General features: G+C 35.7%; 1 protein-coding gene across 1 annotated transcript; it reads left to right on the forward strand.

Annotated features, from left to right (window-relative positions):
• The first annotated feature begins 208 nt into the window (after positions 1-208).
• On the forward strand, positions 209-15274 carry IDO1 (indoleamine 2,3-dioxygenase 1). The gene is given in 10 exon segments (NM_001131057.1): positions 209-313; positions 2827-2922; positions 3023-3142; positions 6565-6683; positions 8197-8211; positions 8745-8844; positions 10190-10307; positions 12191-12242; positions 13162-13310; positions 14928-15274. Coding segments are annotated over 10 exon segments (1200 nt in total). The 5' UTR covers positions 209-229.
• Positions 15275-16412: the final 1138 nt, after the last annotated feature.

Below are 16412 nucleotides of genomic sequence, written 5' to 3' on the forward strand. Positions count from 1 at the left end.
ACTCTTCCAGTTACAGATGAAGAAGTATAGAAAATGAAACCAGTTAGGTCCATGTCATAATTATTTCTGACCTAAGTGTGATGGTAACAATTTCCTATTATACATGTTTTATTGAGAGGGGGTGTGGAGTCATAGAGTTCCATAAATAGGTTCTCTGTTCCTACCCAGTTTTACTTGTACCCAGAAGCAGATCACTGCAGGCTAGACTGAAGGCATAGCTCAAGTAAAGATGGCTCTCCTAATGAACCCATTGAGCAACCTGGAGACATATAACATTTCAGAAGATTTGGGCTTTATTCTGGAAGACCCATTGGTAAGATATGGCATTAGAATATATGGCATACTTTTTTTAAATTATATTTTGTTTGGTTTAATTCTATTAGGAATGTTAAATATGGTGAATGTCTTTTGGATGCTGCTCTTGTAAATGTTTCCTAATATTTTGGAAGAACGTAAATATTTCTCCTTAGAGAAAATCAACAGTTTATAGAAGTTGAGAGTTGGAAGGGATTTTAGAGATCACCTATTCCAATCCCTTAAATTTACAGACTAGAAAACTGATGGTGAGGGAGATGAAGTAACTTACCTAAAGGCAAAAGAATACTAAGTGGCAGAACAGTGTCAAGATTTGATTCTAACTCCTGATTTTGGGTACCGGGCTATATTTTGTGGTCTAACTGATAGAGTAACAAAAGGAAAAACAAAATACCTGATGTGTTGGGTTGGATACAATTAAGCAAATCATTTAATTTACCTATTCTTGGATAGAAAAGTTAGTTGAAAAGACAGTTTTGAATTGCAGTGGACACATCTGGATTTAAATTCAGAGGATCTGGGCTTGCAACCCAGCTCTGCCATTATGAGTAACTATAATGAAAATTGTAAAACTCTCTCACACAGGGTCGTGGGGATAAAATGAAATAACATATATTGCTTAGGATTTTGTTAATAATAGTAATTTGCAGTTACATAGCCCATTTAATGCTCTCAAATTACTTGACTTAAGCTCAAAATGCTCCCATTACTTGACTTAAAGTATCTCTGAGACATAAATAGCAAAAGTATATTTATCTCTGTTTTATAGATATAGAAATTCAAGTGCTCTTCCCTCAAGAATATACCATGTTGCCTTATAGTTAGAGATGAATGAAAATTGCATATGTGAATTATTTTAGGATACTAAAATGCTAGTAATTGTGTTGGTAAAGGTGTGCATATACTAGATATTTAGACAGGTTTGACTGCATTTTTGAGAGTACCAATTGGGCAGATTATTCCTGTGCTTGGATAATATAATTATGCATATATTAAGTCCCAATGAAGTACAAGAATGAACCAGAGTTGGAGTGGTCAGACTTAGCTAAGTGTTTCCAAATGAAAGGCTATTAAGTGAACAGCCTTCTTTGAAATTAGTTTGACAGGTCAAATCTAGATTTCCAGGGCAATCCTGTCTAAAGAAGCTTGGTAGTCATCAGGTTGAGATTAAAGCAGGCTGAGGCAATAGGCTACCAAGTACTGTAAGGGATCTGCAGTGATACTACATAGCCAGTTTGTTATTTTCATTACATTATTTAATATATTGTGGTTAAGACTTTTACTTTTCAGTGGAGAATGAAGACACCATCTTAGGTCAATCTCCAAATGTTTCATCTGAACAGTTATAATGGAATATTTAAGTAACAGGATGTTTTATATTAGTCAATGAATTAAAAGTTGCCAGCTCTCTTGTTTTGCAGGAAGTTTACTCACCGGGTAAGTGTTGAAGGCTGGATTAATTTAGGTTTATTTCAAGGTTCTTTTCTTCACTCTTTCCCCTTCTTATTGTATGAACCCCTTCCCCTTAAATGCCTAGTTACTCTATCCCTTTCTTCTTTCTGCTTTGTTCTATGCTAAGGAGAGAGACAATTATTTAGAAAGGATAGAATATCAATAACACATCTTAATGTGACTAGATGGACTTTTTTTCATAGTTTCCTAGCTTTAGAGCTGAAAGACACCTTAGATAACATCTAATCCAACCCTTTTCTTTTATAGTTAAAGAAAACAATGCTCAAAAAGAGAATACCTATCTACTCTCTATTGGTTGTTGTAAGGAAAACACTTTATGAACCTTTAAATATTTCTAGAAATGCGAGTTACCATCATGGGTCTATATGATGGACAATTCAGACCATAATTATGAAATATGTAAAAAATTTTTTCCAGGAAGTCATTCATTGTATACCCCTAACTTCCTTATTTCTATGGGCAGGCAGGTTTCATTTCAGTACTTCAGGCTCTATTCTTCTGAAACATATGAGCTCACCTCAAAGAGGACTCAATGACCAATGCAAGAATTTATTTTGCTTTACAATGCATATTTGTTACAAGAGTTTTGTTTTTCTTTCTTTCTTAATGGTGGGATGGGTGAGAGGGAAAGAAAATTCATTTTTATTAATTTTAGAAAAGGAAAAACTTAAAAAAAAGGAATCCAACATAGGCAAGTTAAAAGTAACTGAAACAATTGGAGATCCATTGAGTACTTTTCAAACTGACCTGGATAGGCAGAGGTAGCGAGAGAGGAGGGAGTGTTTCAGGTAGACGAAGATACAGAGATGAGAATGAGTGGGGTATATGCTGTAAATAGTAAAGAGATGGATCTGTCTGGAGTGGAGAGTGTGTCTTGGGGATGAAGAGGAATCTGGCAGGAAGAGATAGGATGGATTTGAAAGGAGCAAGAGATTCAGATGGTGACAGATTGATTGACTGGAAGGCTGTTAGCAATGATGGAATCCTATTGCTAAAAGAACAAGATGGGTAAATTGTATTTTTATTCTTTGTATCAAGGAGGAATTGCCTGATCCCTATCAGCCCTGGATAAGGCTTGCAAAAAATCTGCCTTCCCTGATTGATGATCAGCAACTTCGGGATGAAGTTAAAAAGGTTTGAAGTTTACACTAACATTCATTGCTTTGTTTTGTGGTTTACAATCTCAGAAAAGCTGCATTTGACTGTGTACCTTAATCTCTTATTTTTCTGGAAGCTGCCAGAGCTTAGTATCTGCCATCTCCAAGGACATAAGGAACTTCGCCTGGCACATCTGGCACTGGGATGTATCACCATGGGCTATGTATGGGAAGGTGGCGACAAAGATGTCACACAGGTTTGGAGATCTTGTTTCTTCTCTGTTGTAGGCTTTCACTTCAGATTTTAAATACCACATCATTTCTTAGCTGTGTGACCCTTGGCAAGTCACTTATTCCTATTTGCCTTGCTCTTATTGCTCCTCTGCTTTGGAACTGTTTCTTGTATCAATCCTAAGAAGGTAAGGGTTTAAAAAAATACATCTTTGTCCGTGTAAAAATCCTCAATGTTTCAGAATTAGTCACAACTTCAGTTTTATGGGGATGGTAGGGATTATTAGGATTATCACAACATGCTTAAGTTTAGAGCAGCCACCACATGTTGGAAATACTGATGGATTTGAAATCAGAAGACTCCAGGTTCTAACTCTACTATTTACTAGCTGTATGAGGCAAATCCTTTCACCTCTGGACCTCATTTTCTTTATCTGCAAAATGAAGGAGAGTAGACTTATTTTTTTTTAAGTTACCTACTTAAAGTTGCTCTGAGCCTGAAATGAGATACCTATATCTCTTCATATAATTTTAAATTGCTTATAAATGTGAACTAGTATTATTTTTGATAAACTCATCATAGATTATATCTATTGAATCTATTTTCTTGTGAAGGAGTTGAGGTATGTTGGTCAAATGAGTCAGGGAGGACTCATCTAACTAAAGGATCATAGATTGAAGAGAACATTTAGAGGCTAAATAAATAGTCCAATTCTTTATTTTGTAGATAAAGAAACAGGTCCAGAGAAATCACATGACTTGCCTAAGTTCATACATTTAAGGGGTAAAGCCAAGGATGTAAACCCCAACCCCTTAATTTCAAATCTATTTTTTATTGATTCACACTCCCTTCTAAACATCTTTAGGTTAGTGGAAAGAAATGTTAAAGTGTGCATGCATGTGCACGCACACATTTATTGAGCAGTTGTTTGTAAATATTTTTCAGCACATTCTTAAGATTTTAACTTTCAAAGAGATTCAATATTTCATTTTAAGGACCCATGTTTTTGAATATGTTTTGCTTGTTTTGCCTATTCCTTACAACTAGATACTATTTCTTCTATTGGCTTCTTCTGGGTCTCCTTCCATCCTTTTCTTCGGTATTTTCTCTTCTTCCTGAACCCTAAATGTGAATATTTCTCAAAGCTCTTTCCATAGATCTACTTCTTCTTGTTTCTATACTCTTGCCCTTGATTCATTCATTCATTTCTCCAGCTTCAGATATTATGTTAGATAATGCACAAATCAATATCCAAATTCCTGTTCTCTCCTGAGCTCTAGACCTTCTCTAGATTTCTCATTTCAAAATTGATATATTAATATCTCAGATACAGAATGTTCAAAACCAAGTTTATCTTTCCTTGAAACCCAATCCTCTTTCAGACTTGGTTACTTTTCTCTTTGGAACGGCCATTGACCTTATCTATATGCCATGTTTATAATGGTGGGGTTACTTTTGATTTTTCATTCTTGGTTTATTATATTATGTCACCAAAGTTGATTCCATCCCTATAATACCTCGGATATTTATTCTTTTCTGCATTCTTCTATCATTCGGGTATAGGACCCTGAAGTTACCAGCTAGGACATTTCCATACCCTTCTCATCTTCTCTGGCCTCCATTCTCTTGTACTATTGTCAAAATAATCTTACTTAAGAATAGGATCCTAGAATTAGTGTTAGATGAGACCTCAGAGGACACTTAGTTTAGGTTACGAAATGATGTCCTAGAATGTTAGAAGAAAGTGAAAAAGTACTTTATAAGTTGCCAAACACTATGCTAAGTCCTTTGCAGCTACATTAAAATCCAAGATAGGACTTATCTTCAGGGAGGTTGCATTCTAATGGAAGAGAAAACATATAGGAGAGTCATAGCCAGAGAGAGAGAGTATGGCTAGGATGACAGCTAAGTAGCATAGTATATAGAGTGCTAGACTTGGAATCAGTCAGATGAGTTAAAATCTTTCCTTTAGACATTTACTAATTGTGTGACCCTAGGTGAATTACATTTTCTCTCAGCCTCAGTTTTCTCATCAGTAAAATGGGGATAATAACTATATACATCGCAGAGTTGCTGTAAAAATAACATGACATAATATATAAAGCACTCTATAAAGCTCAAAGAGCTATACAAATATTGTTGATGTTGTTATTATCTACTCTAAATCTCACAGGTAGAAAGTAGCTGAGTCCAAATTTCAATCCAAATGATCTGACCTCTAATACAAGGCTCTTTTTCTTGTAATTGATCCTTTCATGCTACTCCCTGTTTAAAAATTGTCAGTGATTTCCTATCACCTCCTCAAGATTAAACTGTTATTTCAGGAAACACTGATCTGACACCACCCATTTCTCCTGCCTTATCTCATATTCCCTTTCATGCAGTATACTCCCACCAAACTGGCTACCTTTCAATAACTTAGTCATAAGCAATTTTCTCAGCAATCTCCTGTCTAAAACTCGCCACTCATGCTGTTCTTAAAACTCAACAGTCTCAACAGTCCTCCCTCTCCTTCATTGCCTCTCATGCATTCTTTAAAGCCAAGCTCACATCATCTTTTCCATAAAACTTTTTTGATTCTCCCAACTAGTAATAACCTTCCCCTTTAGATCTCATAGTATTTCATTTTGTCATTCTCTAATGCACTTATGTAAAATCAAGTATTAAAACAAGCTGTGTTGTTTTGTTCCCTTGTTGTATTATAAACTCCACAAGGAAGGGATGACGTCTTACGTAAACTTTATATCTTCCTCATCAGTTGTACGATGATCTTAGTATGGTAGTTGTAATAATGATAATAGACAATGATGAAGCTTTTGAAATTAGGATTTTAGAAGCCCTTCACATACATTATCTCATTTGATACTGACATTGACCCTGGGAAGTAGACCCTGTAGGTATGATCACATTTTATAGATGAGGAAAATGAGGCTCAGAAGTGTTGAAACCTATCTACTGTCACCCAACTAGCAAGTGGAAGAGTGGGAGCCTGAATCTAGGTTTTCTGGCTCCAAGACAAGTGATCTTACCTTACAGTCATTACAGCATACTGGCAGACAGAAATACTACTCTAGTTGATGAGTAATCAAACAAATATTTTGTATATTGGAAATAGTATCAGAATTGAAATTAGAAGATAGATTCATATCAAAGATCTGTCAATTACTAGACATGTAAATTATTTCATCTGACATACATGCCTCATGTACAAAACTGGGTGATAATACCTATACTACCTGCCAACCTACCTCTAGATCTGTTGCAAGGATCAAATGGTGTGTGTGTGTGTGTGTGTGTGTGTGTGTGTGTTTAAAGTCATGAAGGGCTAGGTAACATAAACAAGTGGTATTATTTTTGAAAGTTAGAAACACCCATAATTTGGTTGCTATGAAGTTTAAGTAGGTGCAATCGTTTCAAATGTTTACAAACAAATCCTATTTTAACTAGGTGCTGCCCAGGATAATTGCTGTCCCTTTCTGTGAAATCTCAAAGAAACTTGGCTTGCCACCAATTATGGTGTATGCAGACTGTGTTTTGGCAAATTGGAAGAAAAAGGATCCCTCTGGGTATGTAACAACTATCTTACAGGGGGCAAAGAACCCAGTGAAGTTGGGCAAAGGCTTTGGAATCAACATCCTGTGCTCCTCCTCCCAATGAAGCTGGTATGAAAATTTAGCAGGCATGATTACTGACACAGGAAAGCCCATGGACCCAGAAATACATTAGAGATGTAGTATTTAAGCCTTTATTTTATAGACATGAAACTTTAAAGAAGTAATTGAACTAGGAACATGGGCATAAAAGGTGAAAGTTAGAAGAGACCATTGAGATGATCTTATCCAACCTGTTCCTGAAGAAGGAATCTCTACCACATTTAGGTCTATGTTAGTATGACTCCTGAATGACTCCTGAAATGGTCCCATGTATTTGAATTCATTCCTTTCTAAATTATAATAATGTATGGTATTTGGTTACAACCCAAAGGGTTACAAACCAAAGGGTATATTCAGTGTAAATTTGAAGAGTGCAACCCCTTTATGAGATTCCTGATGCACATTAATCAGGACCTAGCTATACAATATCTTTTAGAAGAGGTTGTAAACTTCTGCTTGGACACTTCCATAATGAAAGACTTATTACCCCTAAAGAAGCCCATTCCAATTCTTGACAACTCTGCACATTTTTTCCTTATATGGAGCTGAAATCTTTCTTTCTGTAATTGCTACCTCATGTTCCCAGTTGGGTCCTCTGGGGCTAAGTCACCAAGAAAAGAAAAAAAGGAAGAAAAAGGAAGGAAGGAAGGATATTATATTTATGGATGAGAACATAAAAAAAAAATTAAATGTTAGTTCCTTCCCGCTAAAAAATTTCAATCTAGGTGAGAAAGAGAGACATGGACACAGGCAACTATAACATTGCCTGTCTAATATTCATGCTTCTTTTTGTGTTTTATGGTTGTAAGCTCCTTGAGCGGGAAGATTCTATACCCTATTATCCCCCTATATATTGCTAAGTCCAAGGTGTCATATCTCAGGCACTATATAAATGCTTAATTGAAACATACTGAATTTTGTAAGAGGTGTATTACTTCTAATTATGGGGATCATGACAGGCTTCATAGGACATGTGGCACTTACCATGTTTGAACTTCAATAAGACAGTAGTATGGGAAGATTACAAATGGAGGGTAAATTTAGAGATTCAGTTGGCTTCTGGGATGTTGGAGAGGGGAGTCCATTCCAGGCACTGGAGATATGTGTACTCCAATTTTAATCTTTACAGTATTTGATATAAGCAGGCACTGATCAATGTAGGAGGATCAACCTCCTCTTTTTTAGTCTAGGGATGTTCCTGACTGAGAAAGTGTTAAGATGAATCATCAACAGAAAATTAGATAAAGAGATCCAGAAGAAACAAATGTTGCCTTGTCTGTGGCACAGGCAGGAGTATAAGATATAAAAAAACCCAAATTCACTGTGGCAATAGTAATTATTCATTACTTCAAGCTCTAAAACATTTGGATATAATAATTGATTTTCTTCTCTCTTTTATCTTTTACCTCGTGGATCCTTCCATAAGCCCCATGACTTATGAGTAAGTATTATATTATTTTTCTCAAAGAATAGGAACAAACTTAAAAGTAGAACCATACATGTACACAGTATAGTATCTGTTATGACACAGTAACTGTTTTTTAAAATAACTAGACAAGGCAAAAAAAAATTAATTCTCACCACTGAGCACATCATAGAATGCTGAATAGATCTTGACTGCTTGAGCCAAGTGTTTTCTTTTTACCAATGTTTACATTTTAAGGTAGATATTTTTATAATCATATATTCAAGTTTGGTTATAATGTCAGTCTATATATGTTCGTTTCTTGATATAGATAGTATCAACTACTTAAGGCAATCATAATAGAGTGGCGATATAGTATACAGGAAAATAGGTTCATATCTTGCTGCTGACACTATCAACTTAGAGAATAGGCAAGTAGTTAACTTTTCTGAAACCCAGTGTCATTATCCATAAAATGATGGGGTTGAAATAGATGACCCTTAAAGTCTCTTCCAGTTCTTTATATTATACATTATTATATTAACGTTGGGATTTCATCTTGTTTTTAGCAACATGGAGACTCTCTTTGCATTTCCTGGTGGGGATTGCAGCAAAGGATTCTTTCTAGTTTCTCTACTTGTTGAAAGAGCAGCTGCTTCTGCAGTCAAGGTATGTATGTCTATATGAGAAGGTTTGTTAAAAGATAGAAGTCATTTGACAAATTCAATACCTGTAGTCATTTTCTCTAAAATCACATTCCAAGATCGCATAGTGTATCGATGAGCCTGGATTATCAATGCTTATGCTAATGGAAGGCAAGCATTGGTAGGCTCTATTAGCTGGAGAGGCTTCAAGTATAGGTTCAACAATGCATTGTAATCTGTCATCTGTGACCTGACATGAATAAGGTCAAAGTGGCTCATCACCAGATAGTTATTCAACCAGGTAATGGCTTTTTCAGCCACTGTTACCTGTAAAGGCTAAAGAGGCTGAGATTTGATTGATGGCAGTGAGGATTCACATTGGAGAAATCATGTCATTTTCTAAACATCAATGATCTTTAAATACTACCTTGAATTGTTAGCATTTTTCATCACAGGTCCTTTGGAATTGTCTTCTATAATTATCTTGATCAGAGTAGCTAAGCATTTTGCAGATCATCTTCACAATACTGCTGTTATTATATGAGATGTTTTGGTTTTCGTTTTGCTTACTTCACCTTGAATCAGACCATAAATCTTCCCAGGTTTTTCTGAAATCATCCTGCTTATTATTATAGCACAATAGTTTTCCATCACATTCGTATACTCCCATTCAGCTATTCCCCAATTGATGGGCATCCCCTCAATTTCCAATTCTTGTTACCACAAAAAGAGCTAATACATTATATATACTTTCCTCCTTTTCTTTGATTTCTTTGAGATAAAAACCTAGTAGTGGTAGTCATATTGTTCTCCAGAACAGTTGGACCAATTAACACCTCCATCAGAAGTTGCATTAGTGACCCAATTTTTTCCATATACCCTTCAGAATTTATAATTTTCATTTTCTGTCATGTTATCCAGTCTGATAGGTGCGATGTGATATCTAAAGAGTTGTTTTAATTTTCATTTCTCTAATCTTTAGTGATTTAGAGCATTTTTCACTCAGGTATTCTGATTCTGTGCCTTTAGACTAGTTCTCTAATATTCTTTTTTCATTAGGCAGAATGATATCTGAAATCTTGAGTATTAATGAAAGAATTTGGAAGATAAGATTTAAAAAATTAAAGGCCAGTTATAAACAATAAAATGATCTAAACTGCAAATACACAAAAATATAGACTAAGATATATTTACCAATAAGAGGATCATATGAATAAACTGGAAGGTAGTCAGATTACTTGTCCCATTTTGTGTTTTTTTTTTCCAGAAAGAAAATTAGAATATATATTAGAATGTAATATATAATAAATTAGAAAATAATATAGAATATTGAATAATAATATTTTAAAACGGCTTTGTTTTCCTTTAAGGTAATTCCAGATATATTTGATGCAATCATAAATAAAAACTGCAATGTCCTAAAAGAAGGTTTACGTACTGTGTCATCCTCTCTTCGTGAGGCAGAGCAAACATTCCACCTTGTTCATGGTAGGTAACATTCAATACAGTAATATAGACTATAAGTTCAAAACCTCTAATGACAATAATTACTATCAATAGATGATCAAAGATTTTGTTAGCTGAGTTAGACTAAGGTTCAGGAAATAAAAGGTTTATGATCTGTTCTAACAGGGATTCACCTGATCATCTCGAGCAATTGACTTTAACTTTCTAGATTTAATTTTCTTTATCTGTCAAAAGAAGTAGCCATTACAGATTATCTCCAAAGACTCCTGCAGGCCTGAATACCAAGAAATAAAATGTAATGTTAACCCTAGGTAAAAATATGTATCAAAAATAACTTTGATTCCTATGCAGACACTTACAAATCAGTTTAATTCAATTTTCAAAGTGACAAGAAACTTCTACTATATTCTTGCCTTATGTTAAGTCACTGAGATCAATTTATAGATCCATGAAAACCTTTAAAGAAAGTGAACACAAGATCCACTTCAATATATATATATATATGTGTTGGGAGGAATTTGGGTAACTCCTTTCTATAGCAGTTCTTTAGTAATGAAATCTGTAGCAGTGAGTTCTTATTTTAGTTAATAGACAGTGAAGGATCATGAGTGTTTCTGCCTAGAAGATTGTTTCGGCAAAGGCATAAGGAATGAGTAGGATGAGAGAAGCTAGGGAAGAGATGACGTAAAGAACTAAATTTAACTTGTGGAAATGGAAAAATGAAGATGTGCTTCGTGCAGTTGTGTGTGTGTGTGTGTGTGTGTGTGTGTATGTGTGTGTGTGTGTGTATACTCACACATGTTTAAGGTGAGGGGCATTAGAGAGAGTTAAGAAGTATAATTGACTAGACATTGCACCATATTGAAATCCATGTCTGAAGGAGACAGGAGTGAAAATGAACTGGGATTGAAACCTGAATGATTGGTAATAATACTTTCAATAGAAGTATAGAACTTAGGAGAAGAGTACAGATGATCTTTTTTCCCTTTCTTTTCTTTTTCTTTTAGTTTTTGGTTGAGGATAGGGTGGAGGTGAGACTGAATGAAGAAATTCAGTTTCTAGGTGGCTCAGTGAATTGGGAGTCAAGCCTGGAGTCCAGAAGTCCTGAATTCAAATATGACCACAGACATTTCCTAGCTTTATGAACCTAGGCAATCCACTCGATCCCTATTGCCTAGCCATTACCACTATTTTGTCTTGGAACAAATAAATAGCATTCTAAGATGGAAGATGAGGTTTAAAAACTTTTTTTTTTTAAAGTTCAGTTTCCAAAACACTGAGTTTGACCTCCTTGCAGGACAACCAGATAGAGCCTTCTAAGGATAATTTCTGGGGCTAGTACTTAGATTTAGAAGTTATGGGTAATGATGGTATCACCAAAAGAGGGAGCTTATAAGGAGCAGATAATCAATTGGAGTTTAGGGTTTTAGAAATTTCAAAAGAAACAAAGTTAACAATAAGCCAAATGTGTGGTGCAATGGATCTCCTGCCTCTCTCTTTTGCTTTGACCATAACAGGCTTTGATTTAGAATCCATGTCTTTTGTTTCTATGTCAAGGGTAAGAACAGAGGCTTCAAAGAAAGAAAAGATCATATGATTCCAAAAAGAGATGTTACTACTTCTTTTAAAGATGGAAATTTTGAGGCAGGCTCTTATAAGAATGAAAGGCTCTTGATGAAGGGTTAGAGAAGAGCCTTGTGGATGGTGCAAAGATCAGAGCCTGATGGGTGGAAGATTTCCTGTGGGAAGTTATCCTGGGGCCTCTTTAGCCAAGGAGCTTGCTTTCATAGAAAGTGGCAAATTCTTTCAGATGGTTTCACAAAATACAGTGATAAGTTATGTATAGCTCTGTTTTTTACAAGTCAACAGGACAGTTCATCATCTTTCCTTCAATCTTTTAACAGAATATGTGGATCCTATTGACTTTTTCAAAATTCTTCGCATTTACTTGTCTGGGTATGTTATCCCCTACTTTCACTGATTTCTCTAAATGAAGGAACTACTTCCCACAAAAACTAAAGAACTTAGTTCATATAACCCATTGATAACACTTTCATGAGCTCCCAACAACCTTAAAATGCTGCTTAATATATTAGGGCCAGCAAAGAGCCAGGGTAGCTGGGTGGTACAGTGGAAAGAATTCTAGGCTTGGAGTCAGAACAACTTATCCTCTTGAGTTGAAATCTGGCCTCAAACATTTACTACAGATATGATTCTGGACAAGTCACGTAGCCCTGTTTCCTCATGTATAAAATGAGAGAGAAGTAAATGGCATTCCATTACAGTATCTTTATGAAGAAAATCCCCAAAAGGGTCACAAAGAATGGGACACAACTGAAACAACTGGACAACAATAGCATGGAGCCATTCACAAATTATTGGTCTAGATACTGCCTCTCAGTTGGGTCTGGTAGCTGTTTTTTAGAAGTGGCAGACTGTGGTTTAGAAGAGAAATATCCATTTCTAGAGGTTTAATATGGCATAGTGGAAATTTTGACCCTGACACTCATTGCCTGACGGGACAGTGGACAAATCATTTTTAGTGTCCTCATGTATAGGTTGTGGATAATGATGTTTGTGTTTCCAACTCGTAGAATAGTTGTAAGAATGAAATTAAATAATAGACATAAAACATTTAAGTTGCTCCATGACTTACCCTTATAATAGTTACCAAGTTTAACTAGATCTGTGTACCCAAAGTCACCCTTTTCATAAGGGATTGATTTGGTTGGGGATAGAGAGTATTCATGATCAAAAGATAATAGAATTGTTTGTTCTCCCTACCTTTTAGCTTCATATGCATAAAATTTTTTTATAATGAAGAAAAAAGTCTTTTTCTGAAAAACATCATATCTTTGTCTCTATTTTGGTCTAGCTGGAAGGGTAACTCCCTGCTGCCAGAAGGCCTGAAGTATGAAGGGGTGTGGAACAACCCAAGGAAGTTCTCTGGTGGTAGTGCTGCCCAAAGCAGCATCATCCAGTGTTTTGATGCCCTTCTGGGTATCCAACATGGATCTGTACATGGTAAGTTGGAGTTGTGACTGGGATTGGAGGTTCAAATGGATCTAGTAATATGGTGCAATAGAAACAGACAAAATACTTAAAATATTGCCTAATTCCATGGGCTATAAAGCTGCAGAGAAAAGGGACTTACAAATCAGGTTCACAAAGAAAAGCATTTTTTTTTTATATTACATATGGTCAGGAAACAGGACTATGGGTGGGAAAGGGAAAAGGGAATCAAGATCCAGAGGTATACCTAGGAGACTTTTGGTTACAACAGACTTTGGAGGAGATCCAAGCCTGGAATGGGATGGGAGACTCTAAGAATTTGTTTCTCTAGTGCTTAATATACACAGAACCATCCACAGCAATAGTAGGACTAATAAATTAGTCAATAATAACAATAATATATTAACTTCAATTCAAATTTTACTTTAAAGCTTACAAGGGATCTTCCTTATGACACCATGTGAAATTAAGAGTATGAGAATTGGTATGCCCATTTTACAGATGAGACAACTGAAGTGCAAAGTGGTGAATCTATGTACTTAAGGTCATTTGTTGTTAACAGTGTTTCTGACTCCAAGTTTATTGCTCCCATAGAAGGAAGCAAGTTTAATGTCAGAGAGATGTTTCCTAACAGGAAGTTATACAAAACTGGTATGGACTACTTTGGCAGTTTTCCCTCAGGGTTTCGATCAGAACCCAAGTGAACACTGGCCTGGTGTGGGGTAAAAGGGATTCTTTTCGGTTATAGGTGGGATTAGATATTCACTATGGTCTATTCTAACTCCCAAATTGTAAATATAATTTTATTTAATTGCATTAACACAATTCACTACATCTCATGCTAGGGAATAACTGGGACAATGAAGTAGGTACTGAACAGAACTTACAAGGTTCCCTTCTATGTCTGCCAAACTATCTCATTAAATATGAAGAGATAGTGTGGTTGAGCAGAAACACTAATAAATGCTAGCAATTATAGGGCACAAAAACTTCGCAAATGTTTTCTCATTTGATCCTTACACAGCCCTAGGAGGTAGACACTGTTATTAACCTCATATTACAGTTGAGGAAATTAGGGTGAACAGGGTTCAGGGATTTGCCCATTCACACAGATATTAAGTGTCTGAGGCAGAATTGGACTTTGGGCTTCCTGACTTTATGTCCATTGCTCCTTGGATTGTTAATCTTTAGAGTGCTAGATAGAGCTTCCCCAAAAAATGTGCCAAATAAATTTAGGTTATCCAGATGGTTGGATGGAAAGAGTCAGAACCCAGGTCACATTAGTGCTTGGACTGTAGTTAAATTCCTTCATCTTTCTGAACCTCAGTTTTCTCATCCATAAAGTGGGATAGTAATCATCGCCCTATTGAACTTAAAGCTTTGTTATGAGGAAAACACATTTTAAATTTTGAAGTGTAGATTAACATCTAGCTTATTATAATTATGCTACAATTATAATATTAATTTTATAATCTGTTACCTGGTTACAACTGTCCCACTATCATCGGAGTGGACATATTCTTTAGCTTGTTGATAAAGATCAGTGATCTCTCTTTCATTCTCCACCCCTTATTCTCATCCTTCCCTTCAGTGTATCCTTAATGTACTACATTTTTCCTTCTCTTCCAGAGAATTCCAGTGCTCAATTCCTCCATGAAATGAGGGACTACATGCCGCCATCTCACAAGGCTTTTCTTGAGGCAGTTGCCTCTGGCCCATCTGTTAGAGAGTTCATTCTTTCCAGTAAGGATGCTGATCTGAAGAAAATCTATGATGAATGTGTACAGGCTCTAGTTGATCTCCGGAATTATCACCTTAAAGTGGTGGCCAAATATATCATTATTCCATCAAGTCAACTCAAGAACAATGCAAATAGAAAGGAAGTAAAAGAGGATGAAGAGAAAGGGACAGGTGGCACAGACTTAATGAGTTTTCTTAAGAGCGTAAGGGATACAACTAAGAAAGCTTGCTTGTAAGAGAGCTAAGGGTTACAACATTCATATTTTATGAACACAATAATAGCCAAGGCTTTTCATTCAAATATTTTAGAAAAAATATTTTAAATCTTTCTCAAAGAACAAATTTTTATTAAATTTGTGTCCGACACCATTCTTAGAATATTCTGGCAAAAAATGGAAATCCTTTCAGTGAGATTATATTCTACTTAGTAATTATACAGTTGATAGCCTTCAATCAATTAATGAACGAATAAGCATTTATTAAGCACTTTACTATGTATACTGTGATAAGTTCTACAGATAACAAAGAAAGATTTTTTTGGGGAGGAAAAAGCAGTCCTCACCAGCAAGGAGTTTACATTATATACAGGGAAGAGTCTTGCATTGAAGAGCCTTCCTCAGGGCAAAAGTCAGGGTGTTGTTTTTTTTTTTTAAATTTAAAAACTCCTATCTTAGAATCAATACAGTGCACTGGTTCCAAGGCAGAGTGGTAAAGGCTAGGTAATCAGGGTTACATGACTCTTCCAGGATTACAGATCTGGGAAGTATCCAAGGTCAGATTTGAACCCATTGACCTTATGTCTTTAGGTCTGGCTCTCAATCCACTGAGCCACCCAGCTATCTCCAAAAGAAAAGAGTTTTTTTTTCTTTAAATCTTCCTCTGTGATTTATATAAGGAATCTTTATAAGGCATATCTTCTTTAAGTGAGTATAAGAGATTTGGAGTTGAAAAAATGGTTTGTTTTAGATGGCATTAATGCTATGTAGTCAATGTGCTTTCATCATAATTTAACTGAATTGAATAAATAAAATGTTTTGATAATCAGAATGTGTCTTTTGAAGTTCATTCTCTTCCAAGGGTTGGCTTTACTTGTATACATATGAGTAAGTAGCTACCAATTTGGAGTCATTTAAAGGGCAACAGAAACAGCTCTGCTCACTATTCTCACAATGGGTACACAAGATGCCTCAAATGCTTCATGACACTTAAGTACACCAGGAGGAAATTAATGAGTTAATTTGATTTTGTTCTGGTAACTAGGGAGGTAAACTCCCTGGAAGGCTAACATGCCTGAGTCAGATGTGGGCAAGTCTTATTTAAGGAAGCTGGAAGCATTATCCTTGAACTTCCCCCCACCACCCCCAATCCCTCTTG

This window comes from Monodelphis domestica, chromosome 1, assembly GCF_027887165.1.
Source record: "Monodelphis domestica isolate mMonDom1 chromosome 1, mMonDom1.pri, whole genome shotgun sequence".
Lineage (NCBI taxonomy): Eukaryota > Metazoa > Chordata > Mammalia > Didelphimorphia > Didelphidae > Monodelphis > Monodelphis domestica.